Source organism: Prionailurus bengalensis, chromosome A1 (assembly GCF_016509475.1).
Source record: "Prionailurus bengalensis isolate Pbe53 chromosome A1, Fcat_Pben_1.1_paternal_pri, whole genome shotgun sequence".
In the NCBI taxonomy this organism is placed as follows: domain Eukaryota; kingdom Metazoa; phylum Chordata; class Mammalia; order Carnivora; family Felidae; genus Prionailurus; species Prionailurus bengalensis.
The window spans coordinates 90859470-90886477 of NC_057343.1; the positions used below are offsets into that span (position 1 = coordinate 90859470).

Below are 27008 nucleotides of genomic sequence, written 5' to 3' on the forward strand. Positions count from 1 at the left end.
TCCTTCCACACTGAGCAGGGAGATATTGCACATACTGTCAAGATTTTTTTCCCCTTGGAAAAGATTATGTAGTTGAAAGAGACAGACGGCCTTTGTCATTGTTGGATTGTACTCTGAATTTTATCTGCTAGGTTTTTTAGGGATTAATAATTACAGAAAAACTGAAGAAGGAAAGTAGGTGTCTGAGCTGAGTGTGTACATATTACTTTATCATCTTTCTACCTTCTTTTTCATGTCCTGCCATTATGGTCAGTTTACATAAATAAATACCACCGTCTGTATGCAGAGAGTATATGCCTTCTAAACGTTATACATCGAGAGCTTAAGATTTTTTTCTAGCACAAAATATCCTGTTAAGAACAGGGTGTTCTGAGGCATTCATTACTACCTCCTCAGGGTTTTAGCATGGGGCCTGGCACATCACACTGACTCAGTGAATGCTTAAATTTAATCAAAGAATGAGCTTACATTTTATGAGGAAGACAGGTGTAATCAGAATACTGCTGTATGGTGTGAGTTACTCTTTTTGGGCAGAGTGATATTACTCTAGGTGAGTCAGGGTACTTCGCAGCGGAGGTAGTGACATTTGAGCTGAATTTTACAGGATGAATAAGACTTTGTCAAATAGGCTGGCAGGAAAGTCAGGCAAAGAGATCATTTTCCACAGAGCTGTGGAGGGATGAAAGGAGGGACAGAGTTGAATGGCATCAGGAATCGTGGGGAGGGGACCTGAACCTGTCAGCTGCTCCCGGACACATGTGTTGACATAACAAGATGAAGGGCTCAAATCTCGCACTGAAGCAGTGAGGAGCCATCAAATGAGGATTTTTAGCAGTGGAGCGATAGAAAATTTTTTTTTGACAGGAGAGGCTTAGGGGGAAGGAGCTCTTGGAAATATCAAAGAGCAAAGGAAAGTAATATTAATAAAGCAGGGTTATGTAGCCAACTGGGGGGAGGGGCCAGGACATAGACACACGGTATCTTGGAAAGGCGATGGGGATAGTTCTGTTAGACAAAAGGGACAAAAAGTGGTCTGTGATGAGTGACAGGCTGCAGACTACCAGGTGGTTTCAGTCCGGGAAAATAGCTTTCATAGCACCTGGATTTCATCAGTGTTTATATCAGTGTTTAGAAGAGAACCCTGCTGCACGTTGATACAAACCTAGCTCTGTGTCTCTGGGAGACTCCTGAGGACTGAAAAGAGAAACCTGAGCTGAGTCTCATTACAGAGACCTGTCCTCGATATGCTGCGGACCAGCTGGCTGTGAACAAATTATTCCTGTTTGAGTAAGCAGGATGAGTTGTTTGTTTTTTGTTTTTTTTTTTTTTAAGTGTTGTTGATTTATTTTTAGAGAGAGAGAGCCAAGCAGGGGAGGGGCATAGAAAGAGAGAAGAGAGTGAGAATCCCAAGCAGGCTCCGCGCTGTCAGCACAGAGCCCAACATGGGGCTTGAACCCATGAACTGTAAGATCATGACCTGAGCCGAAATCAAAGAGTTGGATGCTTAACCGACTGAGCCACACAGGTACCCCAGAATGAGTTGTTTTCTACCAATGTAAAACCTTTGGATACTGTGCATCCACAGAATCATGTGAGAGCACTTTTTTTTTTTTTTTTTTTTGGTGGGGAAGGGGACATTGTAAAACTACAAATTCCCAAAACTTCTCCCCCATAGGCTGAATCGGGAAGTCTAGGTAGGACCTACTTACCAGCTCTAATCTCTCTATACCTCAATTTCCTCTTCTGTAAAATGGGAATAATGTAGTTACTTTCTGTTAAAATGATGATGAGGATTACATGAGTCAGTACGTGTGAAACTTATTAGAACAGTACCTAGCATGTGGTATGTACTGAATAAGTCTTAGTTACTATAAATATCATCATTTCATATTATTATTATTAAGCCCCCAAGGTAGATTTAAAGCATTTGCCCCACAGACCATACCTTGAAAAACAGTGACTTAATGGCATGGTGGTCAGGTATAAGTAAGGGAATTTAATAAAAAATGATCTTCACAAAGGGATTGTGCTCCATCTTAAGTTGTGAGTCAGCAGAACACAAATAGTATTAAAACCAAGAGGGGAAAAAGCAATGGCTTTTAGACAGATTCAAGTAAAAGACCAAAACCATAGCGGAAGCATACCTGTCACAGAGTGATTGGAAATGTTGAAGGAGGGGTCAAGAATATGTAGTAACATAAGCCAAGTCCCATGAAAAATACTACAGTAAAGACATTTGACGTTAATATCAAATACAGAGAAGAGATTTTTTTTTTCCTTTTGCCACAGGAGATTTTGGAAGTTGAGAAGTGGAAGGGGTGATATATCCAAATATTCGCGGGCACTCTCTCAGACACCCTGCATGCATTGTTACCAGCGTGCTGAAGGCTGAACCCCTTCCCCCACCAGCACTGGCTCCTCTTTTTCTGGAATTCCTTAGTGGGGTACCATTCCCACAGAGCCTGTCACCCAGCTAGAGAGCTGAGCCAGCCATCTTTAACACCCACTGTTTTCATGCCACCTCCCCCCCCCCCCCCCCATCCCATGTCAGTCAGTCATTAGGTTCTGCCAGTTTTACCTTCTAAATCTTTCTGGATTCTGTCCTCTCCTCTTCCCCTGCACCCACTGGCCTGATTCAGGCCCTTCCTAACTCTCCGAAGCCCTAGATCCTACCAGGTCTCAGTGCCCCCAGTCTTCCCTGTGTCACAGACCTTCTCAGGAGGCCAGGCCTGAATTCTCCAAAACCCAGATCTCTTTTGTTTAAAATTCTTCAGCAGAATTCTGATCTGAGCAAGATGGAAGTAGTAGGGTATTTCTTTTTAATTTCCCTAAAAGCCTTTTTAAAAAAATAGACAGCAAGCAGGATAAAACAAGGAAAAATCCTCAGATAGCATCTTCGATGCTACCAGGCCACAGGTGCCTCTAAGAACTCCAGAGAAAGGAGTGACTCAGCCAGACAGCCAGCAGCAGCAGCACCTACACAGTAGCTCCGAAGAAGGTAGTCAGGGGAAGAAAGGGGGTAGTTCTGGTGATCCTAAGAATCAGAAGTCACAGCGACAGGGCTCCGCTCTGAGGCGCAAGCCCCAGCAGACGTGTCTGAGAACCGCTGGTGAAAGCACAGGCTGTGATTTATCAACAGCCAACACAGAGACCTGAGAAGCCTGTTCAGGAGCTTCAGAGAGCACAGTAGGTGATGGGGCAGCTCAGCCCCGAGGCTTCAGTAGCACACATGTGCACACACACTCAGCCTGGAAGCCCGCATCTTACTTAACAGATAAATGTGAAGACGACGGAGCAGAGCTGCCCTATTTAAAGTCATGCTGCAGGTATTGGCCCAAGCAGTTTGATAAGAAAAAGCAGTATGATGAATAAGACCTGGAGAAGTAGGTCTGTTTTCAGTTGATAGGACTGTCTATCAGAAAATCCCAAAAGGATCAATGGAACCCTACTAAAACAAGGGAACAACCTAGTAAAGGAGCAGGATATAAAACGCATGTACAGAAGAAAAATAAAAAAATATAATGGGATGGAAGGCAGTGTTTATGGCTGGATGGGTAGGTGGGTGGCTCAATCCTGGTATGAGCATAACTAACAAGTACTGTGTAAAACCCACAAGAAGAAACATACAAAACACTCCTGATATACCTTGTTCTTGTTGAAGATAAACACTCAGTACAATGAAGCTGTCAGTTCTCCCAAAGGTCATTCATACATTTAACTGCATCTAAATAAAATTACCTTCAGATATTTTTTCTGGGATTAAATATAAGGTAATTATAAAAATCACATGGAAGAATAAGTAAGGATAACCAGGGGGAAAAAACCCTTAAAAAGAAAAGCAGCGATGGGTGCCTAGCCACACCAAGTTTTATAATACATATTAAAGCCTCTTATTTAAAAGAATGTTTAGGGACACCTGGGTGGCTCAGTTGGTTAAGCGTCTGACTCTTGATCTCAGCTCAGGTCTTGGTCTCAGGGCCGCAAGTTCAAGCCCTGTGTTGGGCTGTACTCTGGGTATGAAACCTATTTAAAAAAAATAATAAAAGTTAGCCTACAAATAAACACACCAATAGAACAAAATGCAAAACCCAAAAATAAACACACAACTGCATGTAGAAATTTAAGCACAGTATACAATAAAAAGCACCATCTCAAATCAATGGGGAAGGATGAACATTTTTAATAAATGGTTGTGGGGCAACTGGAAAAAAAGACAAAATCAGATCAATTTTTTACATTGTACAGCAGAATAAATTTCTGATGAATCAGAGATCTAATTGTAAACGGTAAAACTACAAAGATTAGAAGAAAATGTGGGCTAAATTTTCCTTTATGGTGGGGCACATGGAAAACTTTGAATTATGGCTCAGAATACAGTACAATAAAAAAATGACTGATAAATTTGGCTATATGTTTTAATTTTTTAAAGGAAAAGTGAATGACAAACTAAAATGAGACATTTGTGACTTATATTACAAAGGGTTTAGCAGCCCTGATATATAAAGAAGACTGAAATCCCGATAGAAAAAAAAATGGACAAATAAAAAAATGGATAGTTCACTTAGAAAAATGCAAATGGTACTTAAATTTGGCAAAAAAAAAAAAAAAAAATTCTGAGATTTGACCACGTTCTCTCTTGACTAGGTGGTGGGGAAACCAGCATTCTCATACACTGATGATGACAATGCAAAACAGTTCCAGGCAGGGGAGGGGCGTGGGCGAGGGGGCTGGAATTTGTAATATCCAGCAGAAATGCATATGTGCTTACCAGTTGTCTTAGTAACCTCACTTGTAGCAATGTAGCCTTACAAAAGTGAAAAAAGACATCTATACAGTACTATCCATCTTGATATTCTTTATACTATCAAGACAAACCACCCAAATGTCCATCCGTAGGAGTCTGCTTGAATAAACTAGAACTCTCCACCGTGAAATAACTCTGAATGCACTGAAGTAGTAGGTAGCTGTAGAAGAGAAGGGGAATCTGAAGGTCTTGGTTTGCTGCCTCTGGAGTGACCTCTTGGTACAGAACAGTTTTAGTGTACCAGCTGATGGTACGAAAGAGCTTTGAAAATACATCCGTATAAATGGATATTCATATCACGTATGTACACACATGCATATGCGTTTCCTTTTATTTCCAAAAGGAAACAATATGAGGAAAAAGCAGAATTATCCTAAAGAGCTCTTACGTTAGGGGGAAGGGAACTAGGAGGAACTAGGGATGGAAATGAGACTTCCCTGTACCTGGTTTTATAGTTTTGACTCTGGAGCCACGTGACTGTTTAAAATAATTTAAACAGAAGACAAAATTATCAAAATTGAAAATAAATGGGAACAAATGAAGCTAAATATATTTCAAGAGGCATACCCATATGGAGAAAGGAGTTATTTCAGGGGACTGTTTTTGGACAGTCCATGTCGCTGGAATATAGTCTGAGGATTCAAAAAAAAACAGCTGCATTTAATAGTCTTACTGTTTTATTGATTGTTATTTGAAATTATCATATATATATGTATATATGTATAGCAGGATAAAGCAAATAAGTAATTATGTTGATGATATTAGGAACCAAGATTTTCAGAGTTAGAAAATATTAAAATTAAAAACATTAAGTGATGACACTGTAATCTTATTTTTGAATTGGAAATAGTGTGAACTCCTTCCTGGCTTATTTTCCTTTTCCTAAAAACTACAGAGCTCCTCTGTCCATGTAATGACAACCCAGTAACAGTACCTGTTTATAGAAGAATTCCAACTAATAAATGTATAAGGAATGGCAAAGTTAGAAAATTAACTAGAAATTAATTAGAAAATTAACTGAGCCTGGGTGGCTCAGTCAGTTAAATGTCTGACTTCAGCTCAGGTCATGATCTCACGGTCCGTGAGTTCGAGCCCCGCGTTGGGCTCTGTGCTGACAGCTCAGAGCCTGGAGCCTGCTTTGGATTCTGTGTCTCCCTCTCTCTGCCCCTCCCCCACTCATGCTTGCGCGCGCTCGCTCTCTCTCTCTCTCTCTCTCTCTCTCTCTCAAAAATAAGAAAATTAACCATTTTAGGGGCACCTGGGTAGCTCAGTTGAGTGTCCAACTTTGGTTCAGGTCGTGGTCTCACGGTTCGTGAGTTTGAGCCCCACATCAGGCTCACTGCTGTCAGCCTGTCAGCACAGAACCTGCTTCAGATCTTCTGTCTCCCTCTTTCTATCCCTCCCCCGCTTGCGCTTTCCTAGAAAGTAAATAACTATTTAAAAATAAAGAAAATTAACCATTTTACATCCTTAATAAAACAATGAGTGTCTGTCCCATTCCATTCCATCCCATCCCCAGACTGCTCTGGAATTATCTTTTTTTTTTTTTTTTTTAAGATTTTATTTTTAAGTACTCTCTACACCCAACATTGGGTTCAAACTCCCAATCCCAAGATCATAAGTCACACATTCTTCCTACTGAGCTAGCCAGACACCTCTAAAGTTACCTTTAAATGCCATTTCCCTCTCAAAGGAACCAGGAATCCTTGGAGAAATGGGTTATTCCAGATTTAGGGCAGCAAATGTATAAGATGAATGTTGTGCCAGAAAACAAGGAAGACTACTGAGGTGGTGTCAAAAGGACCTGGGTGCCTTCTCAGAGGAACTCTCCATATTCAAAAGTGAGACAGAAGCACCAGGGAATAAATACAGCAGTTGATGGAAACTGGAGGCTGTTAGAGAACCAACTTGCTATTCTGAAAATCAAGTTTTAAAAACGATTCATCCTGTGTCTTCTGTACACATTATGTTATTACATCATAACCAACTAGTTGGTGATAGGAGGTTCATTATAGAAGAACGCCAACTAATCAATGAATTAGAAAATCACCATTTTGTAACCTTTGGTGAAATGACGGCCTGAGGCAGTGATCATCAGTGGACGCTATAAAATCCGCTGAAAGACTTAGGGAGCTTTTTCTGAACTGACAGAGTCTGAACCCACTGATTGTGCTTGATGTCAGTGAGGGCAGGGAAACCTAACCCTATGTCCTCACGTTGGGATACATTGGGAAGCACACAGCACCACCCAGGACATACTCTCGCCAGAGAGTTGAACCTAAATCTAGCTACTGTTTCATAAGAAATGGACCAAGTAAAGTGACACCAGGAAGAAACAAGCAGTCAAATTTAGAATGTGGGACATTCTATTAGAAAAATAACCCAGTTTTGCCATTTTAAAATGGCATTAAAAAGAAAAAAAGTATGGTGGAGACTTCTGGTTTTGGCCAAAATAGAATCAGATAATGAACTTGGTTTACCCTCCTGCCTGAAACAGCAGTTAGGAAGGAAAAAGACAACAGCAGAAATACATGAAATCATGTTTTCAAGAGACTAGACAACAAACGAGGGTCAGTGATCCCTGAGCAATGGCAGACAAGAGATGAGGATTATCCAGCTTCATGTGTTTAAGAGTTTCCAGGCCACAGTGCACAGAGGGGAAACTAAGGCAAAGCTGAGTGGACTGCCTTATTTGAAAGTCATTACTGAGAATCTAAGAACAGAGTAGCTAGCATTCATGGAACACAGTCCTGGGAAGGATGGAAATGCACAGAGAAGACAAAGCCCCAGCATCTGTAAAAGGTCCATGCACCTTGAGTATTCAGCAGAGTACTGAGCAGCCAGTGCTGTGAGCAGTCTCCAAAGGGACTGGAAGGAACAGTACCCAGCAGATAGTGCCTCCTCATGGGGCTCACGGGACTAAAAACCAACATGTTGTCAGGGCTACATTCCTTTCTGTAGGCTCTGGGGGAGAATCCCTCCCAACTCTTCCTAGTCTTCAGAAGCCACCCACATTCCTTGGCTCATGGCCCTGTTTTTCCATCTTCAAAGCCAGCAGTGTCAGCCCTTACACTACCATCTCTCTGTTTCTATTCCCTTTTCCATTTTTAAGAACCCTCCGATCACAGTGGTCCCACTGGGTAATTCAGACTCCCTGTTTTATTTATTTATTTTTTTAATGTTTATTTAATTTTTGAGAGAGAGACAGAGTGCTCCAGGGCCTGAGCTGTCAGCACGGAGCCCAACGTGGGGCTCCAACTCACGGACCACGAGATCATGACCTGAGCCGTAGTCAGATGCTTAACCGACTGAGCCACCCAGGCGCCCCTCAGGCTCCCTATTCTAAAGTCAGCTACCTAAGTTGTCCCTTGCCATGTAACAGAACATACTCATAGGTTCCAGGGCTTAGGATCTGGCCATCTTTGGGGGACCCAGTACTCTGCCTACCACACCTGTATCCAGATAATTAAGTGGAGACATGTAAGATAATTACTCCCCCTCAAAAAGCCCAAATCAAAATTGTAGAGATAAAAATTGTAATACCTGAAATGAAAAATAAACCGACTGGGATTAATGGCATGGCAGATTAGATATTATGGAAGAAAAAATTAGCAAACTATAGGCCTAGCAATAGAAGCCACCCAATGAAATGCAGAGAGAGAATTAGCCTCCAAAAGAGCAGACCCCAGTGAAATGTGGAACAGTTTCCAGCAGCCCAGTATACATGTGTTTGGGTTCCCCAAGAAAATGAGCTAAGAGGGCTGCCAGACAAAAAAAAACATACAAAGAAATAAAGAGAGTAATAGCAGTTGTCTCATTGGAAACTGTACAAGGGAGAAAACAGGGGAGCAATATCTTTAATTTTATGTGCACCCAAACATCTTTCAAAAATGGTGAAATTCACATATACAAAGCTGAAAAAATTACAGTTAATCTCCAGCAGACCTACACTACAAGAAATGTTTTAAAAAGGTCCCTCAGGGGGCACCTGGGTGGCTCAGTGGGGTAAGGGTCCAGCTTTAACTCCGGTCATAATCTCATGGTTTGTGAGTTCGAGCCCCTTATCAGGCTCTTTGCTGTCAGCATGGAGCCCGCTTCGGATCCTGTGTCCGTTCCACCACCACCATCCCCTACTCACACTCTCTGTCTGAAAAGTAAATACACATTTATAACAAACAAATAGGTCCTTCAGGCAGAAGGAAGATGGCATCAGTGGATATATGAAAGTACATAGAAGCAGGGAAGAAAGCCAGAAATGTATTTATTAAGTGCATAAATATCTGATGTTTTTCTTAATTTAAATTTCTTTAAAAGGTAATTATTGCCAATCACATATCTCCTAACAGGCATATATCAGAATGTATAAAGAACTCCTACAGCTCAACAACAAAACATTGTTGTGCTTTTCATTGTCTGTTGAAGGCTAATTGGTTCATGTTTCTCCCTAGGATACCTTTGTATGAGATGTGATCATAATCTTCTGTTCCTTATGTTAAATGATGTAACTTCTGTACTTGGGAGGAGAATGTCATACATGTTGGGGAGACGTAGGTCCGGGTAGCTTTCCGCACTGAGCAGTTGGGGGGTCCGTCTTGTGCTGCACCTCTCTGTGGAGCCCCCTCCCCTCAGGACTTCCTGATCCATCTCCTCTAGTATCAGAAGCTTCTCTCTGTGTTACCCCCAGGTTCCTGCCCTGCTCAGTCCCAGGTCTGGTTTTCCTCAAGGAGGGCTCTTTCTTCTTGGGAGTTGTTGGTGTTTCAGGTCCTCAGGGGAATGGGCTGCCCTGGATGATCTGATCTTACCTCTTAGTGCGTTCCCGTGTTATGTTTTGTTTGCTTCTCTGTAAATGGGGAGCCTGAGAAATCTCCCCATGTCCCTGGGTGTATCTCAGAGTTACTTGCTGAGGCTTCTGTCTAGTGAGTAGTCTCTTTCAGGGGTATGGGGAGGTGTTTTATGGTGATTTCTGAGTTCCCTGGCTCTTAAGACTGTCAGAACCCTTTTTCTCTTCCCTTTACTGCCTCAGCACAGCTGCTGACTCTATATCCGGTTAGAATAATGCTACCGTTAGTGGTTTGACCCCACCTACTTATAGCTAACCCTTCCACCTGCTTTTGTTGAAAACAAAACTTCCACTCTTAAAGTTGGTCTGGGCCTTTTCCTGAGGAAACTTGGTAAGATTTAGAAGTGACCCTGCTCCCACCACCTTGTGCCAGTTAAAGGCCACTCCAGTCAGGCTTTTCTTCCTGTCTTTCCGCTGAGCAACTCTCGTCAAGGCCACTATGACCTCTGTTTGTTCTCTTCAGTAGTCCGTTCTTGGTGTTCGTTATGCTTGACGTCACACTTCATACACCCTAAACTGAATTCTTCCAATTTTGCTCTTCCTGCATCTTCCCCAGGTCCTTAAATGGTGGCTTTATTCTCTAAGCTGCACAGTCAAAATCATCTTCAAGAAGAATTAAGTTGGAAGTCTCATATTTCTTGATTTAGTAACTTACTACAAAGCTACTATAATCGAAACAGTGTGGTGTGGGCATAAAGACAGACCCAGACCAACAGAATAGCACAGAGAAATAAACCCTCATATATATATATGGTCAAATGATTTTCAACAAGGGTGCCAAGACCATTCAGTGGGAAAAGCACAGTCTTTTCCACAGATGGTTCTGGGGAAACCGGATATCCACATGCCAAAAAATGAAACTGGACACTTACCTTATACTATATACAAAAATTAACTCAAAATGAATCAGAGACCTCCACATAAGAGCTAACACTGCAACTTTTAGAACAAAACATAGGGGGAAGGCTTCAACATTGGATTTGGCAGTGGTTTCTTGGATATGACACCAATAGCACAAGTAATTTTTAAAAAAATAGGTAAGTTGGGAAACATCAAAATTAAAAACTTATGTGCATCAAAGGACACAATCAACATAATGTAAAGGCGACCCACAGAATGGGAGAAAATATTTGCAAATCCTATTATCTCTGAGTAGGGGTTAATCACCAGAATATATAAAGAACTCTTAAACTCAAGTAAACAACTCAATTTAAAAACAGGCAAAGGATGTAAAGAGACATTTCTCCAAAGATAAACAAATGGCCATGGAAATTAGCACGTGGAAAGATGTTCCACATCACTGATCATTATGGAAATGAAAATCAAAACTACAGTGAGATACCACCTCATATCCATTATGATGGTTACTGTCAAAAAAACAGAAAACAAGAAAGACTCTTAACTATAGAGAACAAACTGATAGTTTACCAGAGGGGTAGTGGCCAGGAGAATGGGTTAAGGAGTGGGGATTAAGGAGTGCACTTGTGATGAGCACTAAGGGTCATATGTAAGTGTTAAGTCACTAAATTGTACACACAACTAATACTGCAGTTAGCAAATTTAAATAAAACAAAAACATGGAGCTCCTGGGTGGATCAATCAGTTAAGCATCCAACTCTTGAACTCAGCTCAGGTCTTGATCTCAGGGTCATGAGTTCAAGCCCCATGTTGGGCTCTACACCCAGCATGGAGCCTGCTTTAAAAAAACAAACACATGGGGCGCCTGGGTGGCGCAGTCGGTTAAGCGTCCGACTTCAGCCAGGTCACGATCTCGCAGTCCGTGAGTTCAAGCCCCGCGTCAGGCTCTGGGCTGATGGCTCAGAGCCTGGAGCCTGTTTCCGATTCTGTGTCTCCCTCTCTCTCTGCCCCTCCCCCGTTCATGCTCTGTCTCTCTCTGTCCCAAAAAAAATAAATAAATGTTGGGGAAAAAAAATTTTTTAAAAAAACAAACACACAAAAAACAGAAAATAAATGTTGTGAGGATATGGAGAAAATCAAGCCCTTGTGCACTGTTGGTGGGAATGTAAATGGTACAAGTACTATGGAAAGAAGTATGAAGTTCCTTAAAAAATTAAAAGTAGAATTACCCCATGACCCAGCATTCCACTTCTGGGTATCCCCCCCCCAAAAAAATGAAAGCAGGGTCTGTAAGAGATATTTGTACACCCATATTTATAGCATCGTTCTTCACAATAGCTGAAACATGGAAGCAACCCAAGTGTCCATTGACAGATGAATGGATAAGCAAATGTGGTATATGCATACAACAGAATATCATTAGCGTTAAAAAGGAAAATATGCTACAACATGGGTGAACCTGGAATACATAAGGCTAAGTGAAACAAACCAGTCACAGAAAGACAAATACTGTATGGTTCCACTAATATGAGGTACTTAGAATAGGCAAAATTGTAAAGACAAAAAGTAGAATAGCAGCTCCCAATGGCTGGGAGGGATTGGTGAACATAGAGTTATTTCATGGTTGTAGAGTTTCAGATTCACAAGAGTTATGGGAATGGGTGGTGGTGGTGGCTGCGCAACAGCATAAATGTATTTAGTACCACTGAGCTATACACTTAAAAGGTGCAAATCTTATGCCATATGTACGTGTGTGTGTGTGTGTGTGTGTGTGTGTGTGTGTGTGTGTGTAATGTTTATTGAGAGAGTGTGAGCGGGAAAGTAGCAGAGAGAGGAGGGGAGAGAATCCCAAGCAGGCTCCACACTGAGCACAGAGCCTGACACAGGGCTTGAACTCACATACCGTGACATCGTGACCTGAACCAAAACCAACAGTCAGACACTTAACCAAGTGAGCCACCCAGGCACCCCTATGTTATATACATTTTAACGCAATTTTCAAAAAGAAAAGTATACTCGATCCAAAAGAAGACTGAAAAAAGGAATAAAGAACAGATGGGACAAAAGAAATACCAAGATGATGGGCTTAATCATAACCATATCAATAATCACATTAAACGTATGTGGTCTAAACACCTCCATTAAAAGCAGAGATTAACAGATTGGATTAAAAAAAAAAGTAGGACCTAACCATATGATGCCTACAAGTAACCTACTTCAAATATAAAAATACAAATAGGTCAAAAGAATGAAAAACAGATCACAAATCAAGATAAAGTAGATTAGTATTTCAGAGCAAAGCTACTGCCAGGGATAAAAGTCACTTCTTAATCATAAATCAGTCGATTGGTAAGAAGACATGGCCCCCAAACACTGGTGCTCCTACTGAGAAAGCTTCAGAATAACATGGAGTGAAAACTAACAGGATGCTGCAGTGAGAAGTAGACAGACCTGCAGTCATAGTCCGAGATTTCAGCACCCCTCCCTCAGTAATTAAAGGAACAAGTGGATAGAAAATCAGTGCGCATATAAAAGATTTAAACATAACTAATTCAGCCTGGTTGACATTTAAAGAACAATCCATCCAACAAAAGCAAAATACACATTCTTTTGACGTGTACTCTAAGCCATAAAACAAGTCTCAATAGATTTAACAGGATCCGAGTCCAACAAAATATGCTCTCCGACCACTTGGAATTAAATGGAGACATCAATAACAGAAAAATCTTTGAAAAACTCAAATATTTAGAAACTAACTTACTTTTAAATAACCCATGAGATAAAGATAAAAGGGAAATTCGAGAATCATTTGAACTGAATGAAAATGAAAACGCAGAATATGAGAATTTTGAAAGTTCCACTAAAGCTGTACTTTATATTAGAAAAGACGGAAGAAGTTCTGAAATTAATACTCTCAGCTGATGCCTTAAGAAACTGGGGGAGGGGCACCTGAGTGGCTGTCAGTTAAGCATCTTGGTTTCAGCTCAGATCATGATCTCACAGTTTAAGCCCCACGTTGGGCTCTGCACTGGCAGCATGGGGCTTGCTTGGGATTCTCTGTCTCCTCTCTCTCTGCCTCTCCCCAACTCATGCTGTCTCTGTCTCTCTCAAATAAATTTTTAAAAATTAAAAAAAAAAAACTGGGGGGAAAGGAGCAAATTAAATCCAAAGTAAGCAGAAGAAAGGAAGTAACAAAAGATCAGAGCAGCAGTCAGTGAATTAGAAAACAGAAAATAATGGCTCTAAGAGAAAATCAATAAAATTGATAAGCCTCTGGCCAAATTGATCAGGAGGAAAAGAGAGAAGGCACAAATTAGCAATATCAAAAATGAGAGCAGTGACATCACTACAGATTATAAGGATAACCAGTGAATGTTATGAATATTTCTATGGCAATAAATTTGACAACTTCTATGAAATGGACAAATTGCATGAAAGACACTAATGACCAGAGCACATGCGAGATAAAAAGATAAATAGCCCTGTGTCTCTCAGGAAAGTGCACTTGTGCACTTAAAATCTTTAAAAAAAAGTGCGATTAAAACCTTAAAAAAAAAATCTCCAGGCAGGTGGTTTCTGGTAAGTTTTGTCAAACATTTAAGGAAGAAATATATAAACTGTAGAAAATTGAAAAGGTAGGAACTCCATATTTTATATATAGCCAGCATCTTCCTGATACCAAAACAAGATAAACACATTACAAAACAGAAAACTACAGACCAGAATCCCTCTTGAACAAAAATGTAAAAATTCTAAAGAAATTTTAGCAAATCATACCCAATAATGGGTAAACAGGATAATTCATCATGACCAGGTGGTATTGATCCCAAGAATGCAAGGCTGTTTTAACATTAAGAAATTAACCAATGTAATTTACCATTTTAACAAACAAACAAACAAACAAAAGAATAAGAAAAGAAAACCATATGTTTCAGTAGATGGAGGAAAATACATTTGCCAAAATCAAACATCCCTTCCCAATTATAAAACTTTTTGCAAACGGGGCATTAAAGGTAACTTCTTAAACTGGTGAGGGCATCCAAGGAAAACTAGCAGCTATACCATCGTACTAAATGATGAAAAATCAAATGCTTTTTAAGATTAGGAACAATAGAAAGATTTGTGCTCTGATGAATTTTATTTCCACATTGTACCAGAAGTTCTAACCAGTACAGCAAGGAATAAAGAAAAGAAATAAAAGGTACCTGTATTAGAAATGAAAAGTAGGGGCACCTGGCTGGCCCAGTCGGTTAAGCATCCGACTTCGGCTCAGGTCGTGATCTCACAGTTCATGAGTTCAAGCCCCATGTTGGGCTCTGTGCTAACAGCTCAGACCCTGGAGCCTGCTTCAGATTCTGTCTCCCCCTCTCTCTTTCTGCCCTTCCCCTGCTCAATCTCTCTCTCTCTCTCAAAAATAAACATTAAAAAAATTAAAAATGAATAAGTAAAGCCGTCTTCATTCACAAAGCACATTAGTGTCTAGGTAAAAAATTTGATAGAGTCTGTTAAAGGTTTCTGGAACTAATAAATGGGTGTTAGCAAGGTTGAGAGATACAATATCAATACACAAAAATCAACTTTATTTCTCTACAAGCAGTAAATGAGAATTGAATTTTTTTAAGTACAATTTTCATTAGCATTAAACACAATAGAATCAACAGGAAATTATTAGAGATCTGACAAAAGATGTGCAAGACCTGTACAGGGAATACTATAAAATATTGCTGAGAGAAATTAAATAAGAACTAAGTAGATGAAGAGAGATACATTGTTCAAGGGAAGACTCAATACTATTAAGATGTCACTTCTTTCCATATTGATCTGTGCATTCAGTGCAGTCAATCATAATGTAAATCCCAAATAACTTTTTTTATAGAAATTGACAAGCTTAACCTAAAATTCTTATGGGAGTGCCCTGGGTCAAGAACAACCAAAAGGAAGTTGGAAAAGAAGTTGGAGGTGTAACACCACGTGATTTCAAATTTGTTCTTACAAAGCACTACAAGAAATTAATGATTGTGATATTTACTTAATGATAGATAAATGATACAAAATAGTGTTCAGACACAGTCCCACACATTTATGGGCAGGTGGTTTTTGCCAGATGTACAAAGGCAATTTTGTGGAGAAAGAGCAGCCCTTTCAACAATTGGTGCTGGAAGAACTGGGTAGCATATGCAAAAAAAACCTCAAAAAACCACCATGATCAGTACCTCACACCATATACAGAATTAACTCAATATGGATCAGAGGCCTACATACAAAACCTAAAACAATAAAACTTGTAGAAAAGAAAATAAGGGAAAGTCTTACAACCTTGGCTTAGACAAAAATTGCTTAGATATGACACCAGAATATAGTCCACAAATGAAAAATTGATAAACTGACCATCAAAATTAAAAACTTATGCCACAGGAACACCTGTGTGGCTCAGTCAGTTAAGTGTCTGACTTCTCAGCTCAGGTTGTGATCTCACAGTTCATGAGTTCAAGCCCCATGTTGGGCTCTGTGCTAACAGCTCAGAGCCTAGAGCCTGTTTTGGATTCTGTGTCTCCCTCTCTTCCTGCCCCTTCCCTGCTCGCACTCTGTCTATCTCTCAAAAATAAATAAACATTTTTTAAAAAATGAAACTTATGCCACAGAGTGACAGAAGATATATACAAACGGAATTGTGTTTAGAATATGCAAAATACTCTCAAGTCAGTAAGAGAGCAACTCAGTAGAAAAATGGGCAAAAGATTCAGACACTTCACCAGAGAAGATATGCACATGGCAAAGAGGTACCTGAAAAGATGCTCTCTGCCATTAGTCTTAGGGAAATGCAAATTTAAACCACATTGAGATAACCACTACACACCTCTTAGAGTGATCACAATCAAATGAAAAAAACTGGCCATACCAAGTGTTGGTGAGGATGTGGAGGAACCGGGATTTTCATACACAACTTACGGAAACAAAATGGTCCACTCACATTGGAAAACACTTTGGCAGCCTCTTGAAAAGCCAAACACACCCACCATACTAGCTGGTCTTCCCTCCTTTGTAAGTATTTACCCCAGAGAAAAGAAAGCACAGGTCTTTACAAAGATTTGTACAAGTAAATAAAGTGGTTTTCAGCTTTGTTCATTGAAGCCAAAAGCTGGGAAACAATACAAAAGTTCCATCAACAGGTAAAAAAAATAAATACATGGTGGTATAATCTGTGTAATGGGATACTTCATGGCCTAAGAAAGCAATGAACTATTGATACATGCAACAATATGCATTAATTTGTTATTTATTTTTGAGAGTGCGTGCACTTGCAAACAAGTCGGGGAGGGGCTGAGAGGGTGGTGGAGAGAGAATCCCAAGCCGGCTCTGCACTGTCAACATGGAGACCACTGTGGGGCTTGCACTCACAAACTGTGAGATCATAACCTGAGCCAAAACCAAGAGTCGGACGCTTAAATGACTGAGCCACCCAGGTGCCTCAACATCACGGCTTAGTCTAAGATAATTATGCCTAGTAAAAGAAACTTCGTGCAGAATAGTCCATGCTGTAATACTGTATTGTGTTTGTGTAAAACTCTGAAAAAAGCAAAAAGTGGATGGGTGGAATGGTGGCAGGAAGAAGGGATTAGGAAGAGGCACAAAGAAATTGGGGGATGAGGGATGCTGTCTTGATGGTAGTGATGCTTTCAAGGGCCATGTCAAAACCTCAAATTGTACACTTTAAACATGCAGTTTAGGGCGCCTGAGTGGCTTCGTTAAGTGTCTGACATTGGCTCAGGTCATGATCTCTCAGTTCGTGGGTTTGAGCCCCACGTCGGGTTCTGTGCTGACAGCTCAGAGCCTAGAGCTTGCTTCAGATTGTGTCTCCCTCTCTCTCTGACCCTCCCCAGCTCGTACTCTCTGTGTCTTTCAAAAATTAATAAACATTAAACATGCAGTTTAAGTCAGTTCTGTTTCCATAATGCTAAAGATATGTACATTATACAGATTAGGAAAGACTTGAGGGGAACAGCAACCAAATGCAATGTTTTGACTTCGTATTCCGAGTCAGATAAGCCAACTATATAAAGACATCCTGGAAGCAACTGGGGATATTGTAGTAAGGTCTGAGTATTTGATAATGTTGATTAATTAGTGTTAATTTTGTTAGGTAAGACAGTGGCACCAAACGAAAGTCCTGTCAGACAGAGTGAAGATGTTGTGGGGGAAATGATACCATGCTTGTGATAGGCTTTGAAGTCCCCTAGCACAGTAAAGAGGAGGGGACAGATGAAGAATATAGGTAAAATAGTGATCATTGAAGCTACATGTGGATACATAATGCATATGGTTCATTGAATTCTTTTGTGTGTTTTTTTAAATCTCCCTAAATTTTTTATGTCTCTAATATTTTTTTTTTTAATCCTCCGGATATAAAATCAGGGTCCTCTCTTCTAGCCCCCACCAACCTCCTTCACCCTCAGCATCTGCCTCTTCCCACAGTTCAGGATTTGCTTGTGTGTAGTGGCCACCTATCCCCGTGTGCCTGTCTGTACCTCCTATCCCCAGGTGATTATTGGTAGGGCCCTCTGACTCTCAAAACATTCTCATTTGCACAATAAAATATATGCTCCTCCTAGTCATAGCAAATGATAATTTCCTTCACCTTCCTGTGTTTCACACCTCTTTATCTTTATTAGATCATTCCTTTGTCTAGGAGTCCCCCCTCCTACCCCTGTGCTTTTTCTTATCAAATTCCTTCCCATGAGTGTTCCAAGTCTCAGCTCAGGCATCCTGTCCTCAAGCCCTTCCCTGACCTGCCTCCCCTGCCCTGTCCCACCCACCTGCGTTAGGCTGCCCCCCCCCCAGCCCCCTTTGTGCTGCCTCCCTACTCGGGCATGCCCTGCTGTACAACATTCAGTTAAAATGTGTTGAGTGGTCTGTTCCTCAGTTCGGTTAACTTTTCAAGATTAGGAGTGCACAGTCTTTCCACCTGTAGGTCCTTGGTATCTAGCAGGGCTAGCAGCGTCTGGCAAAATGTTGGATAAATCCAGCCTTTGAGATTCCGTAACTTAACCTGTTCAGACAACCCAACCCTGGAAAGATAAACACACCTTCCTAAGATCATGGAGCATTGTAGTAGCAGAGACAGAAGGAGAGCCCGTGACCACCTCTCTTCCACTGTGCCTGACAACGTGATAAGCATTTTCGGGCGCATTGGAGGTTCCTTTTACTAAGACAGCTTATGTATACATCTAATCGTCCTTGAAGCTGAATAGGAAAGCTGTTAGAACAGTAGTAGTGCTGTGACCTGTACAAGAAGTAGATTTCAATAATGCTGTAATATTGCAAAGGTTTATTAAATATAGAATAGTGAGTAGGACACCTGGTTTTTTTCATTATTACACACTTTTTTCATTATTCAACCAGAATAATTCATTAATTCAATTCAGAATGCTGAATCTGTGAGGAAAATGCCAGTTTTTTACATTTTTTAACAGCTTTTTTAGAATCCATTTCCTATGATATGACATGGAGAATGTTGTAAGATAACAGGGACTGTATATTTAATTATTTTAAAATCAAGAACGTAATCCAGAGGGGCGCCTGAGTGGCTCAGTTGGTTGAGTGTCCAACTTCAGCTCAAGTCAATCTCGCGGTTCATGAGTTCAAGCCCCACATCAGGTTCCATGCTGACAGTGCAGAGCCTGCTTCAGATCCTCTGTCCCTCTCTCTCTCTGCCCTTGCCCCACTTGCACACTCTCAAACATATATGTATTTTTTTTAACATTTATTCATTTTTGAGAGACAATACAGGCAGGAGAGCGACTGGGGTGGGGCGGGGGCTTGTGGGGGGGGAGCGGGGAAGACACAGAATCTGAAGCAGGCTCCAGGCTCTGAGCTGTTTGTTAGCACAGAGCCTAATGCGGGGTTTGAACCCACAAACTGTGAGATCATGATCTGAATTAAGTTGGAAGCTTAACTGACTGAGCCACCCCGGTGCCCCAGACACTCAAAATAAATAAAACCTTTAAAAAAAAAAAAAAAACAAAGAACACCTTATCCAGAGATCTTGCATTTAAAGTCTGTTTCTCTTTGTAATTTTCATAGCGTCGTCTTGGAGATGCCGCTAAGAAAGCCATCAGCAAATTGACAACAAGAACAGTAAAAAAGGGTGACAAGGTATAGTAGTGAAATAACCTTAATACTGTAAAAATAATAAAGTAGTTTTGCTTTCGATTGGTGGGAGAGAATACATCCTAATCATCTGTGTCTCGTTTGTTAGGTGATTCCTTTCCTCCAGGTAAACCCCTGCTTTATTTTAAACTAACCTCCCCTTGAATTCTTACACTTAGCATGCCTCCTTTGAAGGCCCTCCATGCTGTTTTCGACTTTCCTGGACTTTTCGGTGCTCCTGCCATTATCAGCTTCCTTGGTCTACTTACAATTAGTTACCCCAGCTGTGGTGTTCCAGGGAGCTTTCTCCTGCCGCAACCAGGGATACTTTCGGGAAGAATGCTAGTTAATGGGTCCGTCGGTACACTCAGTGGCCAAGAATAAACATTCTCCTCCCTATGCTTCCTGAAACCTGGCCGCACCTCCTTTGCTTAGCCCTTCGCCAGTTAAACAGAGAGCTGGAGGCCCACATCTCGAAGGAGTGTCATTCGCAAGGTGCTTTCTGTATGGCAGGCTAGACTGGTGGAAGGAAGACCACAGTGTGTCAGGGTTGAGCCCTCGGCTTGGGGACTGAATGAGAAAAGCAGTGACTGAGGCTGTGGCTGAGAGCTGCTGACAACAATTCCCCAGTCAGGTCTCCAGTTACATGGAGCCCGCTTCTGCTCTGTAAGGACAAAGTAGCAACCTGGTGTTAGACCCTACATCCAATGTACTCAGTTATCTAAAATGAAAAAGTTGCATCTCTAAAGGCGTAAATCCCAAACTGTTTTCTGCCCTACCCCCTGGCACATTTTAACAAACAGCTCTGGGAGGATAATTTCAGATGAGTTTCCATCCTCCTTAGTTTCACTACTTTCTGGACTTCACTCATTTTTATTCCCACCACCTTGACATCACCATATCCAGTTTTTCATTGCAGAAAATAACAGCAGCATCAAAACAGCTGCCCTCCAACCCCAGAGGAGTGGTCACCCCTATGAATGCTTTCTTGGCCCAGCAGCCACATTAATCTAAAATTCCCTGGAGCTGGTGTAGCCTGTCCCTCCCTACTGTGTCCTTCAAGCTAACACAAAACAATCTTTCCTTATTCAGAACAATACCTCTTCCTAGTTTGTACCTCCTAGACCTACCAAGTGTTGTCCCACTAAGTTTCAGTCCAAGTGGCCACGACACAGCAAAGTGTCTCACCCTTCCTGGCTTGGGTTCCTGGAAATGCTAACTCAGGGGAATCCATTTTCCAGCACAGATGAGGAAGGAAGCCAGTTAACCTCATGACCAGACACCTGCTGACTCTTCCTGACCCTTGATAAAGACCCAGTAATGAGTTGGGCCATGACCATGCTCTACCCCAAATCTGTGACCAGCTCCCGTCCTTGGGGCTTTGTCTTTTGGGGGCTCACTGTCCTTTCTGCCTGTACTTAGACATGTGGTCACACGACCCTTCTGATGAAGATGCACATTGTGGAGGGTGTGCAGTGACCTGGACCAGAACAGTGCTGCAGCAGTGGGAGGAGGGGGGGTGAGAGGATGGTCCAAGGTAATAGTGGATTTGAATCTTGTTTTTTTGACTTCTGAGACACTTCACAAACAGAAGTAGTATTAACTGTTACAACATAGTTTAAAAACAAAGTAGAGTGGTTGAGATGCAATTTGGGTCAATACAGGTAAGCAAATGAAAACACATTAAAATTGTTCATAACTTTTCATAATTACTTGCTTACCATAGTTGCCACAGGAGAGTTCTTAGCGGGATTGTATCTCCTCTATTTAGGTGTATCTTTAGTTTTAGCATGTGACTTTTGTGCCTGTGCTTTTCATTGCAGGAAACAGACCCAGACTTTGATCACTGCGCAGTCTGCATTGAGAGCTATAAGCAGAATGATGTTGTCCGGATTCTCCCCTGCAAGTATGTCAGGTTTCTTGGCTTAAAAAGGACTAATCCTAACGTGGTTTGCATGTGTCCCTTTCAGAGTGGTTATCCTACTGGCTTTTGAGAGCCACCTTACCCATGGCTCTTGTGGCCGGCAGCAGGCCGTGCTACCGCAGCATAGACTGCACGGACTTCTCTGCCTTGAGAAACACAAGGGGAAAAAACATCTGGACACATCATAGCCTAAGAGCATTAAGGTCAAGAATTTTTAAAGTATGTTTTTAAGTCTATTTGTTTATTTTGAGAGAGACAGAGACAGTGCAAGTCGGGGAGGAGCAGAGAGAGAGGGTGAGAGAGAGAATCCCAAGCAGGCTCCACGCTGCCAGCACAGAGCCTAACACGGGACTCAAACGCACAAAACTGAGATCATGACGTAAGCTGAAACAAAGAGCCAGACCCTTAACCCACTGAGCACCCAGGTGCCCCAGGGTCAAGAATTTTTAACTCTGTGACTTTTATGGGTTTCAAAACCAGCCACTTGTTCCTCTCCCTATTAAATGTGAGCACATCACTAGGCCCTCCGACGAAGGCTCAGTGATGCTCACTTGGTGGTGGAAACCAGAACTCTGGGGCTTAGACGGATGCTTCCCCCAAGCAGTGGGGGACTGCTGGGTGCTGTGTGCCTGCTCCAGGCCAGTCACTCTGCTCTGTGCTCTCAGAATTTGCTGTCCTGGGAGAGGGTCAGTGCTTTTCTCCCCATCGTACAGTGAAGGACAGTGACGCTCCTAGTGGATGCCAAGGCCACACAATCCAGAAATGGCAGAGTCCAAGTAAAGGTCAGCCTTGAATGTTGGCACTCCACACCTGGAGCCACATACCTCCCTCCAGAAAGAGGGTCTTCACCTGTATTGTGGCACTCTCTAAAAAGAGCAGAAGTTCTTTGGAAGCATGTTGATTTTTGCCACGGCGCCATCTCAAGCTAGGGATTGTGAAACAGTAAGACGCACAATTCTGAGTGTTGACTGGAAAAATACAAAATCGCTGAAAACCGAGGACTTTTCCTCTTCCTTCTCCCTTCTCTTAAAACACACGCTACTTGACCCTGACCTTCTAATAACACGGAACATGGGAGCAAATAAGATAAATGTCAGTATTTGTCTCCATGAGGCTATTTTGAACCCAGAAAGATCTGTGGGTTTGTTGTTTTTTTTTAATCCTAAACTCAAGAATAATTCCATATGCTGAAACAGAAAACCAGAGTCTGGAAGTCAGGTCAGTCTAGTTTACATACAAAGGATAATCTACAAAACTGTCCTATAGAAAACTAAATTGTGTAATTATATAATTAGATTTCCTTCACCTGTCATCATTGGTCACATGAGGCTGAAGGAAAGACACATCCAAGTACAAACCAGGAAAAAGATTAGTAGGTACATTATAAAACATTATCATCTCTCAGCTGCTTTTTAAAAATGTTTTTACATGCACAGATTTCTTCTGACACTAGAATCACCAGGAAGAAGCCAAATTCCATCTTCATATTTCAGGCCAGGGTCCCTCCTCCAGAGGAACCATCTGGACGTAAGCACAAAAGGCCTCTAAAGCCATTCATGCTTATTACTGATGAGAGGGTGTCTTCCTCAGGGGAGCCTTGGCCAAAGATGGATTACTCCAGAAACTTGCTCCCCATGCCCCCCGCCCCCTTAAGCATTGACTTTTCCAGCATTTTGTTCTTAGTCCTCCTTTTTCTTAACTTCATTCAGTGCTTTCCAGACCTGACTCTGTGTTGGAATCAGTGGGGAACATTTAAAAACATCACGGAGCCCAGGTGTGTGGTTTTGAATAGGTGCCTGAGCAATGCTGAAACTGCATGCCCTCCATCAGAGTCTAGAGCTCGGCCTGCTCTTAGCCATCCCTGTGGCTGCTCCTGCCACCAGAGAACTGGTTCTCACCCTTTGTGTCCATGGTCTGCTTTTGAGTATTACAATTTTGGCAACCGTTAGCAACACTTCCTTGTACACGTAGTTAGGGCACTGCTCCCTCAGTCAGCTGTCTTCCATGCTGGGTCCTTGTCTGGACTAGACATGCCCACTGCCTGTATATCAGAGCTCCCCTTTTGCCTTGGAGCAGGTTGGTGTCTGTACCGCTTACTTCTTAAGCCTCAACAAGTTGTAGCTTTCTCTAAGCTGTGTCACACAACATGCTTGGCAGAACCATTCACCTTACCAAAACAGTAACAACAGCATAATTCTCATGTACAGTAAAAATCAACTTTGCACATTGAGCAACGTTTTGTGGGACCAGAATTGACAACTTTTCACCTGGAGCCAGGTTTCTGAGCCTTGGCACTGTTGACATTTGGGGCCGGTGTGGAGGGGTGGGGGAGGCTGCCCTGTGCATTGTGGGATATTTAGCAGGATCCCAGGCTCCACCCACTAGATGCTGGTAGCACCCCACACACAGTTGTGACAACCACAGATGTCAGCAGTTGAGAACCACGGACCTTACAGGATGACCTCGCTCACATACCCATCTTCACTTCAAATCTTGTCTAAGCCTCTGGTTTCCGGTGGGCTCCTCTAGAGTACTTTCAGGTTGCTTCTGACCTGTGCCCCTGCCTACTCTGTTCCCTCAGCCTGGGACATCCTGCCCTTCCTCTCTCACCTGTAGGTCTTTGAGACCGAGCATCTCCCTTGAGCTCTCGTTGCCAAGTGGCACTGGTACCTCCCTGACTCCTGCGGGACTCCAGGCAGACCCCCAACTGGGCCCAGGGTGCTGCCTAGAGCCCTTCCCTTTCCCGGTCAGCTCTTCTCATTCCTCACAGCCACACTTCTAAGTGTGTTCTGTCTCCTTTAAACACCTCAGCTCATCCCTTTGTTCCTCACTCTTGCTGGAGAGCTTCCTCATCACCTCCACGGAAGAAATAATGGTTGTTAGATACTGAAATTTTCAGCTGCCTGACAGCAAGCTTTCAGGTGCACCTGCCTCCCAGCCACGCCTGCAGCGTCCCCTCCTGTCTGGGTGGAGGAGGACCCCCTTGTTCCGATGTGCCCCTTCCCTTCCTCAGGGACCTTGCTCTGTAGACTGTCTGCTCCTGCCAGGTTTTGTTCTTTCTATCCCTGGCATCTCGACATAAGCAAGCACTTCCTGCAGCAGTTTCTTAATCTGTCTCCAAATACCACGCTGCGGCCCCTCCCCTCACCCCCAGATTTAGGGAAGGATCTGTGCTCGCTGTAACCTTCTTCACCTGAGTAAGGGAAGAAGAAAACCTAGGTGCCTTTGTTTCTGTCCATCCTTGATTTTCAACCAGCCTGTCTGCAGACTGAACTTTCTATCGATAGCAGTGCCCTCATGGATTGCTGGCTTTTTGGTGCATGACCTTTACTTTTCGTCCTCTGTCACGTTCATTTACTGCAAACAGATGGTGGTTGGCATTGCTCTGGGGCCTCCTGCTTGTGTCAGTTGATTACGGCTGATCATCTAGGATGTTCGCCAGCATGCCCTAGAGACTACCGCCTTATTTAGACCTCTGATTTAAAGGTCAGCCACAAAATTTTTTAGTGGTTAAAAATACTTTTCAGAAGTGGAGTGCCGCAGCTTGGATAAATATGTGTCCGAGATGCCACTTTGGGTGCTAAGAGGGGTGCATCGCTGTGGTGCCCCACCTCGAAGGAGCGCCTGTTTGCATAGCATCTGCTGCCAGGCCCAGCGAGGGGGGAGAGTTCTCATCTCTGACCTTTAGTAATCCCAGGTCCTTTTATATTTGTCAGGTTCTTACATGGCACCAAGAGGCTGCAGAGCTGTGCAAACAACTCCCCTTTAGTGTGCACTCCTCACCCCACCCCCAGCCATCATTCTACTCTTTCTAGTTTTTGTTGGTTTGGGAAGGAGGAAAGGGGGCGGACACCGTATGCAGTGCAGTTCTGCTGGTTTTGTTTCTTTCGTGTTCCATAAATTCTGCATTCTGTACCCCAAGGTATTTCTTCTAAGAATAAAGAACTGTTCTGTTGAAGTTGTGATCTGCTTGTCCTTCCCATGGTTCCCTGTTCTTCAGCCCATTACCTGCCTTCCATCCCTGTCCCTATCCACCTCTCTGTCCTGAATGCTTCTGTGTGTGTGTACTTTGACTACTCGAGTCTCTCAAAGGGCTTCTTCTCAAAGTCTGGTTGGCCCCAGCTGCCGTCCGGTGAGATGTCCGTGGTACACGTGCAAGCTAGTCCGAGGTCACGGGTGCTGGGCGTGCCAGCACCTGAGGCCCACTCACTCGTTCTGTCATGTGAAACGTTACCATTAACTTTGCCTGAGTATATGTTTAATAGTACCTTTCCCTTGCACGCCATTGGTGCTTTTCTAAGTATTCCACAACAGTTTGTTGCATACTGCTCCAAACAGCCTCACAAGGTAGAGTATGCCTTCCTTCCCTGCCCCCCTCCCTACTCCACCTCTGTGGCTTGCTGGCCACACAGCGGAGTCAGGAAGGCGTCACACACTGTAGCAGCAGAACTGTGTCTGGGTAGAAGGGGGAGGCCACCAGGCTGAGCTTGGTGCAGCAGTGAAGCAAGAGGGTAAGGACATGGGTGATGAGGGAAAGAAGGAGCACAGGTCAGCTACTCACTGAGATTCCAGCAGTGACCCCAAGGGGGTTGGGGTCAGGGGGCCCCAGGGGAACAGGAAAGCTGCCCAGCTGTGTTCAGATGAGAGGGAAATGCTGAGGGAACCAGGCTGGCCATCTCCCCATCTCGCTCCAGGGGAGGTACAGGAACTCAGCTGTTGGGAAATGTGTCAAAGGAGGGAGGGGGCAGGTGGCGGACTGGGGTGGGGGTCAAGAGTAGGAGAGCCATGGGTTAGACACATAGTCAAAAAGAAAAGTTTTTTTGTTTGTTTTAAGAAAAAAAAAATTTTTTTCAGATTTTGAGTTAGCTAGGAAAGGGAGACATTCTCAGTTTGTCCCTGAAGACCCAGTTAGTCTTTGTTGTCCATTACAGTACCCAAGGGGGGCTGGAGAGACGCTTTCTTTTGCATCTACAAACCTATAAGGTCCAACATAAGAAAAAAAAATGCATAAGAAAATGCATTTATAACTAAAGGAACAGATAAGCAGAGAATACTCAGCTCATGGAGCCTTAAAAATTAAATATGGGATTATAACTTTTATTCTTTCTGAACAACCAGTGATAAAAAAGAAAGGCAGTAGGTTAAGAAAAACGGAAAGAAGGGGGGTGACAGTAGGTTAAGAAAAAGGTGACAGGGAGGTGACAGGGAAGAGGGAGAGCAAACCACCATTTGCCCCCAGGCCTCTGCTGCTTGCTGAAACCAAGGTCCCCACAAACAGCTGGCTAAAGTCAGCGCCCTCCCCCCACGGAGGTCACACAACCTCAGCTCTCCTGTCACCTGCCAACTGCCCAAAGTCCATCGCAGAACTGGCCTCAAGCGCCTCTCCCAGCCACCCACCTCTACCCAATGCTAACCAAACCCTCAGAGGTCTGTAG

At 42.7% G+C, this 27008-nt stretch overlaps 1 protein-coding gene across 4 annotated transcripts in view; it reads left to right on the forward strand.

Moving 5' to 3' along the window:
• The window catches only part of RNF130 (ring finger protein 130), a 140511-nt gene that overhangs the window by 67398 nt on the left and 46105 nt on the right, over positions 1-27008 (forward strand). For all 4 annotated transcript variants that reach the window (XM_043585326.1, XM_043585335.1, XM_043585344.1 and 1 more), the window contains exons 4-5: positions 19584-19655; positions 21473-21555. In XM_043585326.1, coding sequence (XP_043441261.1) covers positions 19584-19655; positions 21473-21555 — 155 coding nt within the window. The remainder of the gene's footprint in view (positions 1-19583; positions 19656-21472; positions 21556-27008) is intronic.